The sequence below is a fragment of the Vanellus vanellus genome, assembly GCF_965231255.1.
Source record: "Vanellus vanellus genome assembly, chromosome: 2".
Taxonomy (NCBI): domain Eukaryota; kingdom Metazoa; phylum Chordata; class Aves; order Charadriiformes; family Charadriidae; genus Vanellus; species Vanellus vanellus.
The window spans coordinates 150,583,602-150,606,894 of record NC_138906.1 but is presented as its reverse complement, the minus strand read 5'-3'; the positions used below and the strand labels follow the sequence as shown (position 1 = coordinate 150,606,894).

Genomic DNA, 23,293 nt, shown 5'->3' with positions numbered 1-23,293 from the left:
AGGTGCCCTTGGCTATCTGATGCATCTTCTCCAACTGGGTTTTTGTCCCAGTCCTTTGCAACACTGATCATGCACATGGAGATCTTCACATCTGGCTTTTGCCTGACCTCAACAACCTATGTTGTGCTAGACTGATGTATGTGTAAAAAATCTATCGTTTTTTTCCACTTGGGATTTATCATCTATGAGAAGACAGTGACAGTTAAGATAGATATTCTGTGGGAAATTGTTGGGGTTTTTTTTGCTTTAGCATAAGAGGCCAGCATGACATTTTGCCAGATGACTTATGCTGCTTGTTCATCTTTATTGGAAAATCACCTCACTCCATCAAATAAGGTAGTGTTTACTTATTCACATTTTAAAATTCCACTCTGCAGAATGCCCAGTTAGCACTCTAAATGCCCTTGACAAGAATTTAGAAGCACAATGAAGAAACATTTAGTCCAAACAAACAGCAGCAGCAGAACTTTTTCATAGCTATTCAAACCTTCAGCTAGATTAATTCCCCTCCCTTAGGTATGCTTTGGTCTTTCACTACATCAGCCCATTAGGAATGTAAAAAACAATTTCTGAGCACAAGGTTTGTTTTCTCCCTATCTTATCACGGAAATAATTTAGGATTCTTCAGGAAAAAGAGAGATCTTTGCTCTGCAAGGAAAGTATGAGCACATTCAGGCACCTGGTGACAATGGCAGGGGATGCTATCGAGGCCTCAGGCATGTCTCAGTCTTTTGCATCACTGGTTAAAAGAATCTTTTGGTTTTACAGCCTCCAAATTTCCTCCAGCTATTCAGACAACGATAATCATTTTGACACATGATTACAAGAACTTGTTTTTACCTTGAGCAAAAGAGCTCTCCAGTTTGAATGTGATCTTTTAGCTACTTAAATCTGTTTCCCAAACTGACATTGGAATATTTTTATCAAATCAAAGTAGGCTCTCTGGATGGGATTCAGTTGCCGGAACGTGGATGTCTAGTGCCATTTTAGACGCTTTAATGTGTTACCCCTGGCTGTTGTTCTAGACAGTTAGGGTTTTGTTGTCATATCTGCTAGTCAGTATCCAAAAAACACTAGAAGTCTGTATTTAGATACCTGAATGATTCATTCTGTCCTTTCCCTTAACATCATTTTGAAAGACATTTAAACATCACTGTAAAGTTATTTTAACTCTGTATCTCTGTATTACTGTTCTCTTTCTTTTGCTCTGCTTAGTATTGTTTCATTTTATTTTCAGCATACCTCTCTGTGAAGGGTAAAAACCTGGTTAGAGTTCTCCAGTGGAACTCTAACTGGAGAATGGTTACAATTTCCCTCCCTTATAAAATATATTCTCCTTAACAACATCAAAACACAGGTATCCCTTCTTGAAAGAACTAAATTATTTTTAAACACCATAAAAATCCATTTTAAATAACTTTTTAAGTGTTCAAGAGGCTCGAAAGAATCATAGCTTACCATCTACCTAAATATATGATGATCATTCCTGAAAATTTCTACAAAAAGTTATTTTCTGAACCCTCAATTATTTCTCCAAATTCTTGACATATTATGTGACACACAATACTGAAAGAAGCATGGTCCAAAATGAAGAATTCAAGGACAGTAGGTTAATTTTATATTGAAGTTTTTTCCAGCTTGCAATTTTAGAAATAAATTCCTGCAATTTATAAAGACTGACCACAACAGCAACATGTCTTCAAACAATATTCAGATAACCTCATGGCCTCAAGATCATCTTTACTTAGCAGCATTTTTCCGCAATAGCAAACTAATTTATTCTCAGAAGTATGGATAGACATTACACAGAGTAGTCTGGCAGAGGAGCAGACTGGCAGAGGAGGAGACTGGCAGAGGAGAATGATGCGTCCGCTTGGCTACCTCTACATTCTAGTTATTAAGCATTATTTGTAAAGTTAAATTCAACAGCTGAAAGTAAGGCTATTTTCTCCAGTAACTGGTGTTAGAATGGACCCTGGAGAGAGAAGTTAAATCAAGCTGCTGGTTTGCCACAGCCAAAGTTGCAAACAGCGTGTATTGGAATGAGCAGGCATTTGGCATTACCTCCAGACTAGTAGAAAATGAAGTGTTTGCCTTTCTAGAAATGCATAAATCATCCTTGCAAAACCTGCAGGAAAATGCATGCAGGCTTAAAATGCAATAATTATGATATATTATATATATATATATATTGCAATATTTATGATGCAACATTAGCTATAACAAACTACATTCATAACTCATACCTCCCAAGAATAATTTTCAACGTTTTCTTACATATTCTTGCCCAAAACAAGCTTTAAGACGTGTGCATGTTTTCCATATATCTAGATTAAATCACCATTTGTCCATATTTATAGAAAATTTCAGAACACGCTTCAGTATGGCCTGGGAAGTAAGTTTTATGTGGTACTGGACCGTCAATATATATTCACAATTAAAAGCAGTTATTTTTAATTTTGGTTATAGGAAAAAAACTCAAAAACTAAAGATGTAAGCAGAAAAAATATCATTAAACAAAAATGTAATTTATGATATGAAAATGTATTTATTATGAAATGTAATTTCTAGGCCCGTATCCAAAAGGCACCTTAAACACGTAAGTAGAGTGAAATTATACATATGCTGGCAGCTATACATATGTTTTAACACCTTGTCTAATTGGCAACCTCCATTGTTTAATGGTCACATCTCCAAAATTACGTCTCCACATCTGCACACAAAATTCATGCGCTCATTTTTGTTGTAATAGCAAATAATGCAAATTTACAGTTGCACATGCTCTGTGAGAGTATTGATCACTGTCTTTATTAGCTGCCTCTGTGCTCTGCAGAATAAGGATCAAATATGAATGATGAATAAATTTAAACCTACAGAGCAAAGCAGTCAGGTAGATGCCCTCTTTCACCCATCCACCCACCATGCTTTTAGAGTGGGATGTGGATGATGAGGTGGATGAGGAATAAAAACCCTACACACGTCCTGAGGAATTTACAGTCTCAACAGATGAATAACAGGCAGCGAGTAAGACACAAGTCCTTGGTCAATAAAATATATTCACTGCAAAGTTGTGAAACTACTATTTCTTATGCATATTTCTAGATTCTAGAGGAACTGACACATACCCATTTCACCATTGAGCTTGTCCCTTACTCAAATCAATGCTTCAGATACTGGATCAAAATAAAATAAGTTCAGCAAAAAACATCTGTCCTGTAGTGGTGGCTCAGAGAAATGAAAACATTCCTTCTTCTCCACCATAAAGTCATATTCAACATATGAGGGAAGCATGGAAGGAGCAGAGAGGAGAGTTACAGGGAAAACCAATGAGATGTGAGGAAGAGAAGACAACATATGAGAGAGAAACTGAAACCTCCTCCCTCCAGATCAGGCATAGGGTTTTTGGAGCCTTACTGACAAGGAAGCAGGTAACATTTTTAAAATGAGATTGTTACAGTAATCCCACTGAAAATCATTGACAGATGCCCACTTAGAGTGGGATTAATCTAAACGCACATGTCTACAGTGAGAATGCCAGTGTGTGACAGAGCCAATGTGAGCAACAATCTCAGCCAACAGAGTTTAGAGCACAATTCACCTCATCCAAAAGTAAATGTCTATATTTGGTCAGATGAATCTCATCTTAAACTCCGTTGGCTGTGTCGAGTTGATCTTCCCAGTTACAATGGTAGCAAAGGCAGCTGGTTCAAATGTAGACATCTATGTTGCATAGCTCCACATTTAGTCAGACGAATGCCAAACCTGACTCCGTTGGATCCACTTGAATAATTGCAACGAAAAAGAGTACTTTTGATGTTGAGTGTTAGAGCAAGTCAGGGAAAAAGCCAAACAGAAATACACAGTCAGAAATTTGAACAGGAAAAAGAAGACAGTCTTAGCTGTCTGCACAGAATGAAGATACCCAAGGAAGGAGAAACATCTGAGACCACAGGAACATCTTGCACTAATCCATAGAATACATTTCATGGCTTTAAACATGCTAAATAGACACAATGTCATTTTCAAACTTGAATAATGTTAGGAATAAAATTAGATTTTCTCCTGAACACTCATTGTCTTGATGCTTGAAGTATGTTTCCTAAATTTAGACTTTGCCATGGATGTTGTACTTATTAAGTTATTTAAGTTAGTGCAGAGTAAAGAAGTAACTTCATAATAACCTAAATATCAGAGCCATAATCTTTTCTGCCCCAGCTTCTGGCCAATTTGGGAAGTGATTCACTTTAAGTCCAGATGTTGCCTCATGCAGCAATGTTATCACCCTTTACTCACATTGAATCAGTTAGCTCCCATTCCTAACGGGAGACATATGTTCCCTCCGCCTTTGGTTTCACACTTGCAGAGTTGCTGTTTGCTTGTTTCTCCTCCAGCATAAAAAGTGTATTATATCTATTTAACTGTGATTTGTCTTTTTATTCTAAGTACTCAACCTCAATTAAAACATTAATAAAAGTGTTAGAGAATCCATGTGAGGAAGGAAGAGGACAAGATAGATTTGTAGCAATGAACAAAACCACAGGACTTCATTCCAGGATGTAAAAACATCCTCTCAGATTGAAACTCATAATATAAGTTTCAGCAGACAAGAAGGATATGTGGATATACATGGATAAATAAGTATATATCTGTTCTGAGATAAATTTAATAAAATCCTTCATAGTGACAAGTATCCTTCGATTTCTCCTGTCATCCAAAAATTGGGATGTAAATGCTCTTGGTTTAAAAATATCACAAGAAAACCAGATGAAGAAGAAGATCAGTAGTTAAAAAGTTACAATATTTCTCAAAGATTGCAAAGCAATGCAATTCAAATAGTCCTCACACACTTTCAACACTTCAGAAGACAGGCAGAAAACTCAGTCTCCAGTGTAATCATATGTTTTATTACCTTCTGATGCTCAGGTTACAAAAGGGGTGATCACGTTGTAAATGGACACACAGATAAACACCGATATTATGTGCACCAGAACATCTTGTTTCCTCCTCAAAGGTTATTCTTATTATTTGATTAGGTGGAAAGAATCCATCATTCAGAATACACAAATTTTTCTTCATCTTCTTCATTATCCTTTCTTGCTATCTCTGCTTAAAGAAAACAATTCTTCTAAATTAATAAAATTAATCCATAAAACTAGCTATAAATGGTTTAAATATTTGTTTCTCAGTCTGAATTTATTTTTATTAATCCATGGTAGATGCTCTTCATTAATCCTTTGGAAGGATAACCATGGGTATTTTTTCCCCTGCAGGATTATGCCTTTGAACATGAAGAAATTGTTGGTCTCTCCATTCATTTTTTATTTTCCACGTTAATTAAAAGCTTGTCCAGATGGCACTGTACAAATGTCTTTCATGCAGATTTTTGGCTTTGAAATGCAGCTACCAACCTCAAAACACAGCATTTCCGCCTGCTTGGGAAAATAGCTCTCCATGGTTCATGTTATGTATGGTATTGTGAGGGGTGTCACTTGGAGTAAAAGGAGGGGAAGAAGATTAATCTCCAGACCATCCACTTTTCATTAAAATCTTCATGTAACTGTTTGTGTGTGCATGTTTTGCGTGTATGTATGTATATGTGCAGGTGTATGCACACATAGATGCTTCAGAAGTAAGAATTACCGAAAAATTCATATTACCTTAATATGTCTACATATAATCCTCAGACAGTTGATTAATGAGAGCAGAAACCAGTAGCATCAATGTACTTCACATCTCTTGAGGCAAATGATTAAATCAAGTTTCAATCCCCGACCAAGAAGTGCCAGAAAATCACATGCCCTCTCTAGGTCAGATTTCCCCACTCAGAAGGACTCTGGGAAAACATAAAAGCAAATAAAGCATTTGGGGAAAGACAAAATGGTGATCCATTTAGCACACAGTAAGAGTAAATCCCCCTCCCCTGTTCACCCCCCTCAAGGTGCCCCTCATCCAGGAGAAGCTCTCTATCTGCGGGGATCCCTTGGTGCCCGCAAGCTGCCGGCTCAGGTTCACCAGGCGCTGGCTGCCCTGTCCCCACCAGCTCAGGGACTCCGCTATGAGCACTTGGATCACTGTAGTCCTCTCCTGGGCAAGGTAGGTGTCCTACCATCCTCCACACAAATACTCCTGTTTTGATTGCACTCAAGGAGGCCTCACACTAAGGCATTTCTCACCAAAGAGCCTGCTACGTGTCTTTGTCTCTTACACTGAGATCCCCATCGCAATGGAAAGAGCATTCAGGGCTGTGTAACGGAGACCTGCTGGCCCAGGAGCGAGGTCTTTGCCACAAGTTAAAATCACCTTCTCTTTTTCAAGAGCCAACCTTCCTGCAGAACCCAACCTGTCTGTCATGGCTCCCCAGATGTTACCAGAGGAACTGTTGGCAATTAGTCAATGTAAACTAAGGCCTCTACAGTTTTTCTTTCTGCTTTTCACCAACAGTGGGATAGAGACCTCTTTGCTTTCTTGAATGGATAGATTGACACGTATATGTAGTTATTACAAACAAATATTGATTTCCTATAAATAATGTATTATGAGCTCTTCAACTGCTCAAGTAAGCGACTGCTTTTTTTCATACTGTGCCTGCAGTCCTGTCTGCATGTCGCAGATTTTACTATGATTGCAGTTCTGTTGCATGCATAACATAGTAACCAGATAGAAATGACTCTGATGTGTCAAGAGCAGAAAACCGTAAAACATTTTCTTTAGCAGCATGTGACTCTCTAAGATTTCTGTTTGTGAAGAGCCAACGCAGTGTGCAATCCCTGTTTGAATATGCGGCTTCAAAACACACTGCAATTACAAGCTATAGGGGAGCTGGTTTAACATAGAGGGTGACATCATGTTTCCTTCCATGCCTCCTGGCTAAAGAAAACCAAAACCATCAGGCCAGGCTTTATTTTCCTCTATTGATTCCAGATATCTCCATCAATCCCAGCCTTAAGAGGAGATGTTACTCCTTCCTCCAAGGCTGTCAAAGAAGGGCAGCAAATAGAAAATCCTTTGGAATATGAGCAGTGGCTATGTGACAAGAAGAAGGTTAACAGCCTTAACCATATCTGATGAATTAAATGTTTACTGCTCTGTGGGTGTCTGGTCTGCAATGCCTGCCACTGATATCAATAGAGGTCTTGTTTAAAAACCTCAGGTTGCATTCTCAAAATTCAGGGATAGGCTGGACTTTAAAGGCTTGACTGTTGAAAAGGGTGAAATATTTTTCCTTCTAGTTTCACTCTGATCCCACCCCCTTGGAAAGCAAACAGGATCAAATCTTAGCATTGGACTTCAGAAAGAAAAATGCCCGGATAGATGGTCTAGCTCATTTGCATGACCCTGTGAAGGATTGCTCCTCGCAGTTTATTTTCTAGTACTTTGTTCAAACTGTTTTTCAATATTTGAACAAGAAATATTCCCCTTTGGAAGAGTTTGCCAGGTCTGTCAAGGCCTGCATTACTGTAATTAGTCTCACATTTCCCCTTTTCTTCATCTACCCCAGGTTTTAGGCTGTTGTATGCCACCAGTTTTTTTTTCCATTCCTTGCAGAAAACACTCGATAAGGAAACTCATTGCTACCGGGAGATGGGGAAAGGCAATGAGGACTCCTGGTCTGTTTAAAGTTGATTGTAATGGGGCCAGGACTAGACACATGGGCAAGGCTTTGCTCCACACAGAAATTCAGCACGACACTCAGCTTGAGGGACTGGGGGAGAGAAGAAGAGGAGGAGGAGGAAAGCACTGCCTTGTGCCCTCTTGAATCTGGGCTGTTCTGGCTGCTAAATTAGATACAAATGCCACCATCAGCAGTCTGCATGGACCCTAGCGCTGCTTTGAAACCCCACTGAGATGCCTTCCTGGCATCTCTTATTCTGATGCTATGACTTATGAGCTTAATATAGCTCCGTGGCTCTCTTCCCTCATGCCAATGGCTCTCCCCCAGTTGGGTATAAAAGTTTTAGTTCCCTCATAAGTCACCGCTTGCCCATTTCAGTTGGCTAAAAGGGGTGGCACGAGGAACAATTCTCAAGCCCTTATTCTTTCATCTTAATTTTGGTGCCTTGATTTTGGTGCTAACATGTTATCTGGCTTGTAACAAATTATACAAGCTCCCCGTGTTCCAGTTTCTTCGCCTTTAAAATGGGAGTAATGGTTTCAGCTTTTTGATGTACTTTGAAACATGTGGACATAAAGCACCACCAAGAGAAGGTTTTATTATTTTTTATCTATTTTGTCTTTTTAATACAGGCTCAGTCCATAAATTATCAGCATTAACTCTCTAATGTGAACACATCTTCATTGTTGTTGTCGAAGATACTCTTCAACACTTTGACATTAATATAGAAACTCTGTCTACTATTCCTGATAATTTCTATAAAACCTCATTCTGTCACCAGCAATATATATTTTACTGAAGGCTGTGTGTCCTTGTCAGAAACTGCAGCCTTCACTTTCTTCTTTCACCCACAGTTTTATGTGTACTGCAACAGTCATGAGTAATTTTTGTTTCCAGATCCAAAAGAAAAATCACTAGTTGATGGGACAAGATATTATTTCTTTATATTATGTTGCACTCTCCTTTTTTCTGCACTTTCCTCTGCCCTTTGAAACCCTTGCTTAAAACCTCCTTGGCGATTTCTTTATTTCTCCCCTAAGCAGCCTCTGATTTTCAGGTTGGTTTCCCTGCAGGGTAGTGTAACATCTCACTTTTCCTTTACATTCCTCCGTTCCATAATCATTATTTTGCAGCCTGTGCTGGACATCTGGTGGACTACAACTCCCAGATCTCATTTGTGATCACTGGAGGTGAATCACTATCTTTCCATATAAGTGCACAGGAAGGTGATGAGACTAACCATCCAGGAACAGGCCTAGAGAAGGCAACGACAGGAATCAGTCACGTGCATGACGCCTGGCACTCAGCACCCTCAGAGCACTCAGAGCTGCAGCTGCCGGTCTGTAGGGTGACCCGGGGAGAAACATGTCCTTAATGTCTCAGGTGTGGCTGTGGTGGGAAGCAAATGGAGACTTTGGCTCTCACAGGTGGGACAGACAGCACAGTGCTGGTATTTCCCCATCAGTGGGCAGATGCCTGTGGGAAAATGTGGTGGCCCCAGGCCCACGGCAGGGAGCTCCTGCCAGAGGATGCTGCACAGCTCCGTGCTCAGCCTTATGGAGGCACGCAGGGAGGCAGGAGTCATCTCCAACACCCCAGTGTTCAACAGCTTAGGCACGTACAGTGGTGTCCAAGGGCCTGGCAATAGGCAGCCAGTCTGCTGCAGACACAACGAGGACAGGTTGGGTATGTTCTGCTGTGCAACCTGAGCCCAGACTGCTAAGAAAGAGCTGTGAGAAAGTCAGTGGAATGCTAGAAAAATAAAAGTATAGTCAAGGGTAGGGGTATTGAGATGGGGCTGGTGAGGTGCACAAGGATTCAGGAGGGAAAATGGCTGAGTATGAGTTCCTGAAGTAGGAAAGGATGGAGGCTGGTCAGGATAAATGGCAAAGCCTGGGATAGTGCTGGTCAGGTCACCAACTCCAGTCACTGGTGTGGGCAGAGTGGGTGGGAGATGGCAGCTCTGGGACACACAGTCCTGGCCCTTCTCCTTTTGGTGCCCCTGACGCCAGCAAAGGCTCTACAGGTGCTGCGCGGGGGGTAGACCTCAGCCTGGCAGTCCATTAAATCTCACCTGTCCTTCATGTCTGTCAGCTCATAAATTGATTTACACTTCTAAGGTGTGTTTCTACATAGCTAAAAATATCCAAACAAGCTGACCCGTAAAAAATGGGCTATAGCACCCATGTTCTTCAAGTGGTGAAGAGCCCACTCTTCCACCCCCTGCTCCTCCAGGTGACCAAGGAGAGCTCTAAGACCAAGGAGTGACTTCTTTTTTTCTTACTCAGGAGCTCTAGTTATCCAAACCATGGTTTCACATACTCAGACATAGGAAGCAGAAGACTTTAGCGAGGATTTAATCGCCACTTGACAATTCTGGTACAACATATCACACATCTACAGTTTCTTCGTCTCTCTGTAAATTTATTTAGTTATTGTGTCTTTTATTAATGCACAATGGATGTGCATTAGTGAAACAACCAAAGTAGAATTCAATTGCTTTTCTATCTAGTTTTGCTTTATAAATCAATAGATATGTGACAGTAATGTGTTTTAAACACACAGAAATGCCGGATACTTCTTTTCATAGTGAGTTGTCCAAATATTTGCTTGCTATCCTCAGAACACTTACATTCTCTAAGCAAAAAAAAAAAAACAAACCCATATCACTTTTTCCTTTGCACTTTATATAAAAGCTTAGCTTAGCCTCTTCATTCACTTCTATTACCTTTGTTATTTTTCACCGACCTGTACACAGGTCCATATATTTCTTTAATAGGTTTTAAATTTTACTGCAGCCCCTTGTTATTGGCTCCCTAGCCAATTCACTTTGCTCAGCATATGATCTATTCGAGTGGAAATGGGAAGTTTATGCGATAGTCTCCCTAGACTTGTCTGAATATATTATGCTATGAGCCACGCTGGCTGGAGTGCATCTTTGTGTTAGAAGCTATGCAGTCTTGCAACACTTGCACAGGGACCACTGCAAACCCAAGGTCCCGTGACTATGTGGGGCAAGGAATTGAATTTTCTGCAAATGCAAGATCACTAAAGGACTCTATGTACGCATCATTAAGATGAAAAGAATTTAAAAAATAAAAATATTTGGGGGAATACTCCACTGAGGATCCCATCCAGCTGGAAAATTTCCTGGACTAGTAAGAGCAAGCAGAATATTTCTATACCCGTTCTTCATTAGCCCATGACGGGATGCACTGTTCAGAAAACTGGTTCCAGTTTTGCCCGGTTTCCCTGATGTCTTCAGGTATGGCCAAGTCCTCAGCAAGGCTCCAAATGCAAGCAAGTATAGTTTGATAGTGTGAAACCACTTTTAGATCACACAAGCCTCCTTCCAGTCTCGTGCTGAACACAGCTTATGGAGAACAGGAAAGGCGTATACTTCTAGTTCATATAGTCGTTTACAGTTGAGACAACTAGAAAAGAGCTTCCAAGCAGCTCTAAAGCATGGTGTAGATTTAATCCCATATACCCCAACTGAGACACCTTTATCAGTCTGCTGTCACATCCCATATTATGACTGCGTTGCTGTTTAGTCTCTGAAAGGACTATATGACGGGGTAAGCTGCAGCAGAGAGAACAAGGCTCATCAGCCCTGACAGTCTACTCCAGTCTTTTATTCCTGTCCCATTGTGTGTCCATCACTCTGTTTTTAGCTCTATGTAGCCATTTTTTTGTGTGACAAATGTTCTTACTTCCTGCCCTTGCTTGATTAATCTTTTCACCAGCTGTATTTGTGTTTGCAGAGTATGTGTTGCTATGCATTTATTTCACCACCTCCACACCTCAGAGCATTGGCAACAATCCCTTACATTCTTTAAACAGAAATGCTGTTAACTCTTTGCATCCAAAGTAAGAAAATGTTACGGATTGTGACTGGATAATGATTTCACTACAGGAGTCTGTGCACTGTAGGAGGCGAAGGAGGGACAGCATCACCTGGGAAGGCACACAGGAACAGACAACATTTGGCTTGACAGTCGTGAGTCCCTCACTGTTTGCTCCTTACTTTGTGGAATTGTAATTATTACCAACAAATTAATATATGTGCCCAACACAAGCTGGCACATAATGGGGAGGACAGCGGATGGCAGAGTGGCAAGGTGTTTGTGTGTGATTAAATAACAAGTAAGTAAGGTTCTAGCAAACGCTCAAGAATACCTGCTGTAGCTCCTGGGTTTTGAAAGATCAATGAGACAGCCTTTTGTTGTGCACTGACAACAATTTCCTGCCTTTGTATCAGCTATCGGAAAGACACTGCCCACCCAAGGCCTTGGCAGATTGTGCTGGGGCCCGGGAGAAGCACTTGCTTTCTTCCAGGCTGCACTGCTGAGGCTGAGCACCACATTTTGTCCCATCAGTCACTTAATTAAGACTTGTCTATCGGATGTGGCAGGTGCAGCTTGCGGTGTCAACGGCCAATATCTGTATGTTCCTGTCCTGCTGCTTCCCAAATGGAAATGTGTAACAGTCTTAAAGAGAGCTAATTTCTGCCTTTGCTTTTGCTTTAAAGTATGTGGACAATTTACAGATAGGCTTTTTCTTGTTGTTGTTTCTTTGATTAGGTTTTATTTGCTCCTTTATATTTATTTCAAAGAGAGCATTGTTACGAAAAGCTCCAAGGACAGTCTGTGCTGTTTTCCCCGCTCCATAATTTTCTCCTTACAATTTTTCTTCAAAGAGTGAATAATACACCATTCAATGCATTGAAACTGCACTCTGCTAATGGAAACGCAGCCTGGAGCTGCTTTGAAACGGAGGTCCAAATCAGCCCACTGCACTGAGCAACCTGTGAGATGGGCACTGTGAGTCCCCTAGTATTGCCATGTCCTGGCAAGACATTCTGGCATTCATGGGAGATATTGCCACAAAGATTTGAATCTTCTGTGCTGGGTATTTCAGGTCTCAGCAGGATTTGTCTTCAAAACTTTGACTTGTTTGCCTCATGCCATATTTCAGAACTGGCAGAGTCCTTACACAGAATCGCCCTGGTCTCTGACGTCAGGACAACTCCTTCAGACAGTCTGTCCTTCTCTCTTCTGCCTCGTTTGGTTTCTTCCCAGCTCCCCTTCCCTCTTGTGCCCCTGCTTTCCTACCCGACAGCCATGCAGGCAGGTGCTGCTCACTTATGCTTCCTGTGGGCACCCTCATTTCAGCTCCACACTCTTTGCGTCCTAGAGCCTGGTCTTGTCCCAGCAGCACAGGATCCATCTATCATAAATATCCAGTTCCTCCTCCACAATTTCTTTTCGCATCATCTTAAGTTTATCACTTCAGAGAAAGCACTGGCAAAAAAAGTCAGTGAAGGTTCCTACCAACTGGTCATTCATTTTATTATGTATTTTGGCAACAGTCTTTTATTTAATAGTCATTTGTGACTGCCAGAGAAAGTGTGTGGAGAGTCTGCACACGTGGAGTGAGCTCCAGAGATTTTGCTGTACGTCTCCTGCCGTGAGCACAGTTCTTGAAGTCTCAGTTCTGGGAGAGCTGCGATCATCTGAGAATCCGAATCCATCTTTCCGTGGAGTAAGTCGTGAGCTCCCGTGACTATGGAAAAAAAAAAGCAAAAAAAAAAAAAGCCTGGGTGATGCTCGAGCTGGACACAGGCACCAGAGCAACCCCCACAAGGCTCGCTTTATTGAAGCTCTTCTCCAAACCCATGTCAGGAACCCGGGGCTCGGAGGGGGCTGACCGGTAAGCTCCGGACCCTGGCAGCGAGATCCAGGAGGTAACGTCTGTGTCGCCGTGTCCCGTCGTCGTCCCCCCGCCCCCGCAGGTCGCCAAGCGGGAGGCGCGGGCGGCGCGGTCAGGCGCGGCTGCTCGCCCTGCCGCAGCGCCGCGGTCGCCCGCTGCCTGCGGACTACAACTCCCAGCGTGCCGCCGCCGCCGCCACCGCCCGCCGGCACAGCCCGCCCGCCTGCCCGCCTCGCCACTGCCCGGCTGGGCTCGGCTGGGCTCGGCTGGGCTGAGCTGAGCTGAGCTGGGCTGAGCTGGGCTCGGCGCCGCCCGGTCGTGCCCCGGGGCGGTGGCCGGCGGCGGCGGTGGAGGAGGCGGGAGGGAGGTAGGTGTGCGGGGCGCGGGGGGGCGGACCAGCCGTGCCGGGCAGGTGAGAGCCCCGCGGGAGAAGACGGAGGAGGAGAAGGAGGAGGAGGAGAAGGAGGAGGAGGAGAAGGAGGAGGAGGAGGCGGCGGCGGCGTGGCGGCGGCGGCGCTGCCGCCTGGCGGGGTGTGCGTGTGTGTCTGTGCGTGTCTGCGCGCCCGTCACCTCTGTATCACTCGGGTCGCACAGTTGCGTGTGGGTTCAGCATCCCCCCGCGCCGGCGGGGACGGCGTTTCCTGGCGTGGCCGGTTGCCGCTGAGGTCCCGAGAAGAGCGTGAGTGAGCAGCGTCTGTTACCGATCACGTATATGCTATAGGCGCACGTGTGTTTTCTACGCAGGCGACACATTTGTCGGGCTGCAGGCTTTGCCTAATGACACCGGGCAGTCGGCCTCGGGGGGGGGGAGGGGGGGGGCGCAGAAGAAGGGGGTAATAACGAATTAATTGCAGATGAGAAGTAATATCCGCCTTTGAGTCATCAGTCTTTGAGGCATAATTTCATTCCGAAAGCTCTTAATCAAACTGGAGATCTGCTATAGGAAAGCACTGCTTTTCCCATAGGATTATCAGATTTCCACCGGAGAATACAGATCCTGGATTATTGAGCTACATGGGATTTGTGTGTTTCTTTCTAATTAGACTGAGAATCTGAGTTTAAAATTCGTTATTTGGAAGGGGGTGGGGGAGTTACTTGCTTCTAAAAGCCTAGACGTCTCTTTTCTCTGACATTTTACGCCGTTATTCTGGCTGTCCTGTGCTCTGTAGATGACTTACTGCCTTAATTGGATATTGGTGTCAAAGGTTGATTAGACTCCCTAATAGATTTTGGATCTGCAAGAGGATTGCAGTTTTAGATGCATGGTTAAAACAATCGTGTTTGCCATCTCCCTTCAAACAGTTGAGAGGAAGACTGATGTATTACATTTGCGTTATCTTCTCTTTGGTTTATGAATGTATCATCATGAGATTGTCGGGTTTGGTTTTGTTGTTGTTGTGTTTTTTTTTCCCCTCTGCTCTTTCATTTGCAGACCGAAAAGAAATGAATGTCAGAGAGGATTTGTTTAATCATTTAACAGCTGACACAAGCCATGTCCCTAACAAAACGTTGGTGAAAGAGTAGAAGAGCAGCTCCAGTACTGTGAAGCCGCTTCAGTGGGTCAAGGGCAGCGTTTGCCGAAGGATGTGGTAGCCCAGGAGTCGGGGCTGGCCGGGACGAGGTCGATGGCTTGCATGGAGCTTCTCTACCTGGCCGAGGAGAGCAGGCAGGCGCCCCTGGGCACCGCCGCTGGCTGGAGCCTGCCCTCCCCTCCCTATGAGCAGCAGCAGCAGCAGCAGCAGCAGCAGCATGAGGGGGGTGAGGTGGACCCCAGAGCAGCGGCTGTCGTGGCAGCCCTGCGCTGCGAAAGGCTTTGCAAGCCCTTGCAGAGGGGGCCTGTGACTGAGCCCTCCCCAGCACCCCAGCCTTCCCCCCGGGGCACCTCGCCCCAGGAGCACCCTGCACCCCCTGGCACCTCCCGGCCCTGTCACCTGCCCGAGTGCTTGCCTGGGGAAGGGGATGGAGGGAAGAAAGCCTGCTGCTGTGCCCAGGAACTCGAGACGTCATTCACTTACGTGGATGAAAATGTGAACCTGGAGCATGCAAGAAGTCCCCCCAGTCCTACAGGCAGCCGCTGCCAGGATGCCTCTCTGCAGCAGCATTCCTGCAGGGAGCTGCCGCCCGAGTGGGTGCACGATTCTCCTTCCCTGGTCTCCGAGGAGGACGACACTACCTCAGAGGCGACGGCAGGGAAATCTGTGGACTACGGGTTCATTAGTGCCATTTTGTTCCTGGTTAGTGGCATTTTGCTGGTGATCATTTCCTACGTGGTACCCAGAGACGTGACTGTGGATCCCAACACCGTGGCTGCCCGGGAGATGGAGAGGCTGGAGAACGAGAGCGCTAGGATCGGGGCTCACTTGGACCGCTGTGTTATTGCCGGGCTGTGTCTTTTAACTCTGGGGGGAGTGGTGCTCTCCAGCCTGCTGATGATGTCCATGTGGAAAGGGGAGCTGTACCGGAGGAGCAGGTTTGCGTCCTCCAAGGAGTCTGCGAAGCTCTATGGGTCTTTCAATTTCAGAATGAAGTCTGGTGCAAATGATAATATGCTTGAGCTGTCGTTAGTTGAGGAAGATGTGCTTGCCATAGATAATTAGTGTGGTCGTGATTTTTAAGGCAGCGTTTCGACAGGAAAATGTTTCATTAAAGAAAACAGATGCGGCTAAAGATAGCTGGTGATGCAGTTTATTTGTCTTACAAGAACTTTTTTTTCTTAAACTCTATAATCGAATGTTTGCAGTATATGAGCACTTGTTGTAAAGGGAAAACATGCCAGAGAAAATGCAACTGACATAAAGTAATGAAAACCACTGAATAAAAAGAGATTTGTGATAAGTAGGTTCCTCAGCTACTCCTTTATCCTAATATAAAACATTCCATTGGTGTCTTGCCTATATAATTTTCTTATTGCTCCCATATAGAACAGGAATGACCTTGACACTTTGGAAGCTGTTAATTATTGCAGCCTGCAGGATTATTAACAGTCTACTTGGTAGACTGTTAAGAAGCAGGACCAATAATCAAATAGCAGGACTAATATTTTATTGAGAGATGCTTTTTTATCCTTTAATTTTAAGCTGATCCCTTCTTTTCTATCGAGCGAGAACTAAGGGAAAAAAGAATGCCTCTTGGTCATGACTTGCCACAAACCTCCCATATTTCCAAACAGTTGTACAATTAGTGATGATTATTTAAAATATAAAATGAGAGGCAAAGGGCAGGGAACCATATGGCTTGTGGTATTGGTAGGAGACAAAAGGCTCTTTCAGTTTGAGGTCATTGGCTCCATTTCAGTTCAGATTAGCAATGACTGATAGCCATTGACTTGTGATAGCTATAGTGACCCATATAAAAGAAGTTTAGTTCCTGGTGGACATCTGTCTTTGTATGAAAACTGCCATAACTTGAATTAACTGACGTCTTGTTTGGAGTCTCAAAAGACCCACAGAGTGAAAAAGCATGGGGATGCTGAGACTGAACACTTCTTCAGTACAGATGCCAGAAGAAAGTCAAGCTCAGCTGCAGGGCTTTGCTTATACTGGGGCTGTCTGCATCTTACTCATCCTTTTTGAAACTTCAGTTTTATGTCACTAGGCTGTCAGCCTTCTCATAACCAGCAAGGAAGGGTCAGGAAGGAGCTTTCTGGGGCTCGTTCAGTAAAAATCAATTTATTTGTAAAAAATAAATTGTCAGGAAATACAAAGGTTAAATATCAGGTGGTTTACTGGCTGACGTGGGACTTACTTATGTAGGGGATGATCAAGTGTACATGTTGTTATTAATCACAGTTCTGTGGCACAGTAGCCAAAAACCTGTACCACTGATACTATTTATTGTCAGCCAGTTTCTGTGGAACATTAAAGTTGTGTTCTTGCAGTGCTGAGAAAACCAGCCAAGACTGTTGTATGCATTGCTGTCAGTTCTTACTGAACAGTGATTAATATCTATATATATCCTGTTAGCATATATATGTATGTTAATATATATATATGTGTGTCCCTGCCAAAGCCAAACATGAGTGAAGAGCTCTGTACAGCCCCTGGCTGCAGAGTCTTAGTAGAAACACGTGAGTCACTGTCACAGCCTTATCAGTCATGAGCTAAGTCTCAAATATCAGGAATATCAAATATTTTTAACATGATACTTTTTTTCCCACTGTGACATATCTGAGAAGAGTTCTCTTGGGAAGAGGGGAGGAGATCTTTATGCCCCCTTTATCCAGGAGTATGTGGCAGCACAAGGTTCAGAATAACAAGTGGCAGGTGGAAACGTGGGGTCCTCATGTGGAGAGGCTGAATGCTATTTTGCCACTTGGTTCCTCATTTCCTTTTCTCTGGCTGTTCATGTCAGGAGACACATGCAGCACCTGTGTCTGGCACTCACCTGGTTCAGTCCCTCCTGCTTGCCGGCCATGGGTGCTGGCACAGGCGCCTTTGACCGAGGGCCCGCAGAGCTGCACTGTTCCAGGTTTATGCCTTTGGTCGCTGTAAATAGCATGGTGTGGTACCCAGGCTTTAACGTTGGCCCGCAAAAGAGACGCTGCTTCAGATGTTATCTGCTCTAACCGCCGCTTTAGTTCAGTGTTACTTGGTAATTAAAGGAGCAGCCTTATTAGGCGATGCTGCTGCCTAGTAGATGATTTTGCCAGTTTATGTCATGATGCGGAGAGTGTTTGCGGGCAGAAACTCAACAGTGGCCATCATCTCCACAGCCGTCTTTGGAGGGCTTACATCCCTCTGGATGTGTCATCAGGGATTCAGGATGGAATTTCTAGGGTAAATAAATGGAATAGCTTCCAGATGTGAGGAGAAGCCTTCAGCCTGTTGTGATTGGTGAGAATGAGGAAGGAAATGGCCTGAGAAGCAGGACATGGAGGAGGAAAGCTCCTCTTTAGCTGGCCTTTGCCTGCTAGTGGGTACAAGGACACTGCCTCCAGGGCCTGCCACCTACTCAAGGTGGGGCAGTGGGGACAGTGCTGCCGCTGGTCCTGCTCCGAGGGTGGGAAGGGATGGGCCATAGCATCCAGAGGTCCAGGGAAGCCCATGCCTAGAGAGAGCAAATAGTGCTGAGCTGGGGGCAGCAAGATGGCATGGGGCAAGGGACGGACGTCATGGCAGATGAAAATGCTTTATCCGGGCCTGAGCCCCTAACGGGAATCGCCGTATTCACCTACACAGCAGAAGCTGTAAAATCAAGGCTGGTGGTCTTGAGAGCCATTATTTTTATTTTTTAATGATACGTATGCATAAAATTGGAGTACATTCCATTATTGCAGAAAGATGACAGCTAAAGCTGTAAGGATCACAGATTTCTTGTAGGAACCGTGGCATGCCTTAATGCTGATTATTAGCACTAGAAAAGGGAACGCTCCCCCGACTGTCAGTATGTTATTATCAAGTGAGAAGTTTTCTGGCACTTTGTAAAACGCCTGTCATAGATCATGAGCCTGCAATACTTAAATGAACCCTCAGATTTTCCCTGAGCATTTTAAGGAAATGTAAGTCAACCTAATAATCTAAATACACACTGCAGAAGTGTCAGGAGTAAGAAAACTTAAGTAACAGGACTAACACAATTTCTTTATTTTGGTGTTAGTGTGCACTACAAAAGAGGCGAAGGAAGACCTTCAGAATGCAGGAGTTTAGCAGGTAAAAGCTCTCAGGACATTTCTCTGATCACCCAACAAGATACCTTTACAAGTTACAGGACTGTGTGGGTTGGTGGTGCGATATAAAACCTCTGGACTCTCAGGTTCTCGTAATGTGCGGTGCAACCAAGACCAAAACGCTTGCTGTCTGGTGGAAAATGAATGTATTAGCCCGCTGTCAGGTGAACAAGCCATTGCATCGTTCACCTCGCACGAGGCAGTACCAAAGGATGAGGCCAAGGGAAATTAATTGCCCTCTCGTGCACCCTCGCAATTTGATTTCCCCTGCTCCAAATTTAAATGCTTTAAGGGTACAAGTGTGAGAAAAATTGTTGGGTGTTTTTTTTTTTTCGTTGCCTGGGCTAAAGTTGTCGCATGGATCATTGGGAGGGCTTTCTTCTTTGGGGATCTAAATTTTGGGGCGTACCAGGTGGGTTTTTGGTCCCCCCCTTGGAGTACCCCGGAAACGTATCGGGATTTGTGCCGTCAGTCAGCTTATTTCTGACTGACCCTAACATCGAAACGTGACACTTTCCCATTTTCTACCTCATGACCTGTCCCACAGGCCGGGCCCTGCCCTGCCCTCGGCCTTCCCGCCGGAGGGACCCAGAGGCCTGCAGCCATGCCGTGGCCAGGCACCAGCAGCTGGCGGCTGCCTCCCCGCTGCTCAAACAGCTCCCCACTGAACAGTTTGCTCAGTTCCTTTTTCTCGGTTAGGCCTTTTTTTGGCCGAGGCCGGCCATTTGGGATCTGCCTGGCACCTGCCGGGGACTCTCACCGAAAATGCGGCCCATTGCCACGCACTGCCGGCCCCGGCGTGGCCCCCCGGCACAGCCGGCCTCGCCTCCTCACTGCCAGCCCGACGCCAGCCCTGATGCCGAAATGCCTGAGACTTCTCGCCTAGGAAGCTACGCTGGGTTGTTGCTGGTTTTGATATGTTTACAGTTTTTTAATCTTTGTAATTCTTTTAAGAACCTGTCTGTAATGAATATAAAGTTTACCGCCTTGGGAAAACAACTGATTTAAGCTTGTAAAACTCCTTTTCAACCCACGACAGGGCAAAACGTCACAGTCCATCATGAGCTTTTCAACAGTGCGTTTGATGCCTTATTATAATAGCAACGGCGTTCTGTATGGATTGAAAAATAAAAGCCTGTAAAGCTGAGCGCTGGCGTCCTGGTCCTCTTTCCTCCCTGCTGGGCGGCCAGTGGCAGTGCTTGGCTCTGCCCCTCAATGTCCTGGGCACAGCCCCTCATCCTCAGCCACCGGGAGCGGCGGCAGGGCCCACACCGGCGGCAGGACTCATGCTGGCAGCAGGGCTCACACCGGCAGCAGGGCCCACACCAGCGGCAGGACCCATGCTGGCAGCAGGACTGTCTGGTGAGAAGCAGACCCAGATCCAGCTGCGCCGGCACACCAAGCTTGTCCCCAGCTTACCCAGCCACCATGTCCTTACCGACCAGTCCTTCCCAGTCAGAAACTGCCAGACAACACAGGCTTTAAAGCTCTGCTGCACTAGCATCCCGCCTAACTCTGTATAACTGAAAAATTGAAGAGAAAAGGAGGAGGGTGAGACCAGTTGGGGCTGCATGAGGCCAGGGAGGTGCTGTGGCAGGAGGTGGGTGTCGAGCCCCTGCCCACCATAACCATGTGTGTATCCACCTCGGTTCCACTTCCTTGCCCTGGCCGGGGCTGGACGGCAGCTGGAGCTGGGCCCGGGGCTGGACGGCAGCTGGAGCTGGGCCCAGCGCTGGCCACCATGGCAGTGGGTGGACACAGGGTGCCCGGGAAGCAGCAGTGGCAGTGGGTGGTGCAGGGAGAGGCAGGAGTGGTGCTCCTGGGGGGCTGCAGGCCGGGCATGGCCACCTCGGCTTGTCCTGGGGAAGAAGTGGCGGATTCACCTCCCCCTTCCAGAAGGGACACGAGCATGCCATGGCTGTACCAGAGTGGGGCAGCGATGGGGGTTGTTGAGCAGGACCTCCAGGGAGCCCAGGTTTGCTCCTGGCTCACGTTTTTTTGTTTCTCCCAGATGCCCAGTGCATGTGAGTTAAGCACCTTACCCACCTCTGACAACCCCTACTCTCTTCCAGATGTGATTCGAAGGTATGCCATGCAGGTTAAGTCTTGTCACTTTTCATTCCAGCGTGACAGGATCAGACCCTTTCCTGCCGCTGTCGCGTGAATCAAAGCGTGCGTGGGAGTGATGCGGTGGGTGTGGATCCAGGCTGGGGCAGGGGCTGTCTGCTCTTATTACCAGTTTCCACTGTACTGTGTACAACAGGGCCCCGATTTGCAATTCAGGTTTCAGGCTGTTGCTGCTATAGCAGTAATAAATGTGTCCCTGAGGTGACCGAATTGGCTGCAGTAACATTGCACTGGTGCCAGATGTAGCCTATAGTGTGCAACCGATGGTTAGTAAGAGGTTAAGAGAGTGGGTGTATTTATAGATATGACAATCCATCATCTTAAAGATCTGGGAAGCTTTCTAACTGAAAGCCAACACTAAATTCATTGTTTCTCTTTTTTACAGGATTCTTCTTAATCTTATCTTTTTAAATTTTGAAGGATTAATTGTTATGTACTACATTCACAGGGACTTTTTACCCCCATATTTATAAGTCCTGGCAAGGTCAAGAGTCCTGTAGACTGCAGGGAGGTGAGACTTCTCTGATTTTCTTAGCAGTTTAAATTAAATTCTAGCTGTTATAAATTTGCATAAAACCAGACAAGACAAGAACCTCCTCTTTGAGATTAACCTGGTTAGTATTTGTTTGTGTAAGTGTAAATGCAGTGCCACTGTAGAAACCGAACCAAATAATGCACATTTTTATTAGATTTTCAATACAAGTCCACGTTTAAAATACTTCTGCAGACTTGCTGTATTAAAGACTTGTAAAGAGTGTTCTGTTCATTTATGTGCAGATTTGTCCACCTTTAGGTATGGTAAAAATACTGAAGTATTACCGTTAACTGAGTTGCACTTCACGTGCATTTGGTTGTCACTGTGAACAAGGGCATTACAGTCTAACACACACATGTACTTTTATTCACCTGCACCCAAAGTATAACCCGCAGACCAGCACTGAAAGTGCTTCCATTGGCATCTATGCAACTGCTTGAGAAGTGAGGTATCATGAGCCATGATACATGATGTTTACAAAAAACCTCCTGCACATAGATACTAAAGGGCTGTATAGAACATGTACTGCCCCCATTTTACAGATGAAGTGACTCACCTCCTTTGCCAAGAGAGACAGTTGGAGAGCTGAGGACAGAAATGAGGGCCTCTTATGTCACAGTCCAGCACTGCAGATGGCAAATATATTTTTTTTCTGAAGAATACCATCAAAGTTTAATTTCAAGTACAAAATAATAGCAAAGTCAACCCAAACTAAATTTTGCTAATATTTGCAGGAATTTAGGGAAGGTTTTGCACATTTAAGTAATTTGTATTTCAGTAAGCTTTTTTTTAAGTTTTAAAAAAAATCAATAGACTTCTGTTGAAATAATAAAACAGATAACTTTATATCAGCACAAAAGGCTTCTCTTTTCCAATAATAATCTCTGCTTTGACAGATGTGTACACAGGAAAATTTAGCTATTGTTGAGTAAAACATTTTCAGAAGCAAAATTGATTAAGTCCCTTTTGTAGAGGAAAAAAATCAATTCTTTCCATTAGAAGTATCTAAAAGATGTTGATCAGCTAGAAATGTAAATAAAGTCGTTTTTAATCACTATTCTCCAACTGCAGTGTATCCATCTACAGGAGACTGTCTTTTGTTTCTTTATAGCTTAAAATAAATTTGGTTCAACTCTAACATGAAGCAGCTTCTGACAAACTAGCCAGGGTAACTGTGCTTGAATGTAAATAATATCAAGTAGCTATCCTGACATTTTGTTATTGCTTTTCTCAAGGATTATCTGTTCATGAAATGAATGTATACTTGATAACAATATATCCAAGCTGGGAACAAAAAAATATTCACTGAAAAGGCAGAGTAGTAGAAAGTCTGACTATTTTTGGTTTCTATGTATTATCTTCTGATTTCATGTAATAAAGACAGTACTTTCAATATCTCTTGATTAGTAATTGTTAAGGGCTATTAAGGGTCACGGAGGGCTATTAACAGAAAGATGCAAAGCCTCTAGCTCCGTAAGTCCCTAAGCTTCTGATTGGTAGGCGTGGAGACAGTATGCTAGCGTGTGCTTGCCCTATGCTTTGTTTTAGATACAGCAGTATCTGCTGCAGGCTACTTTCTGAGACAATTTTGTGATAGATGGACCTTTGATTTGACCCTGTGTTCTCAAAACTTTATGCTTTG

General features: G+C 44.3%; 1 protein-coding gene across 1 annotated transcript; it reads left to right on the top strand.

Annotated features, from left to right (window-relative positions):
- Positions 1-14,949: 14,949 nt before the first annotated feature.
- Positions 14,950-15,921, top strand: TMEM74 (transmembrane protein 74; the record flags this gene model as incomplete). Its single annotated transcript, XM_082479472.1, has 1 exon — positions 14,950-15,921. One exon carries the CDS (start codon positions 14,950-14,952, stop codon positions 15,919-15,921), a length of 972 nt encoding a protein of 323 aa, XP_082335598.1.
- Positions 15,922-23,293: the final 7,372 nt, after the last annotated feature.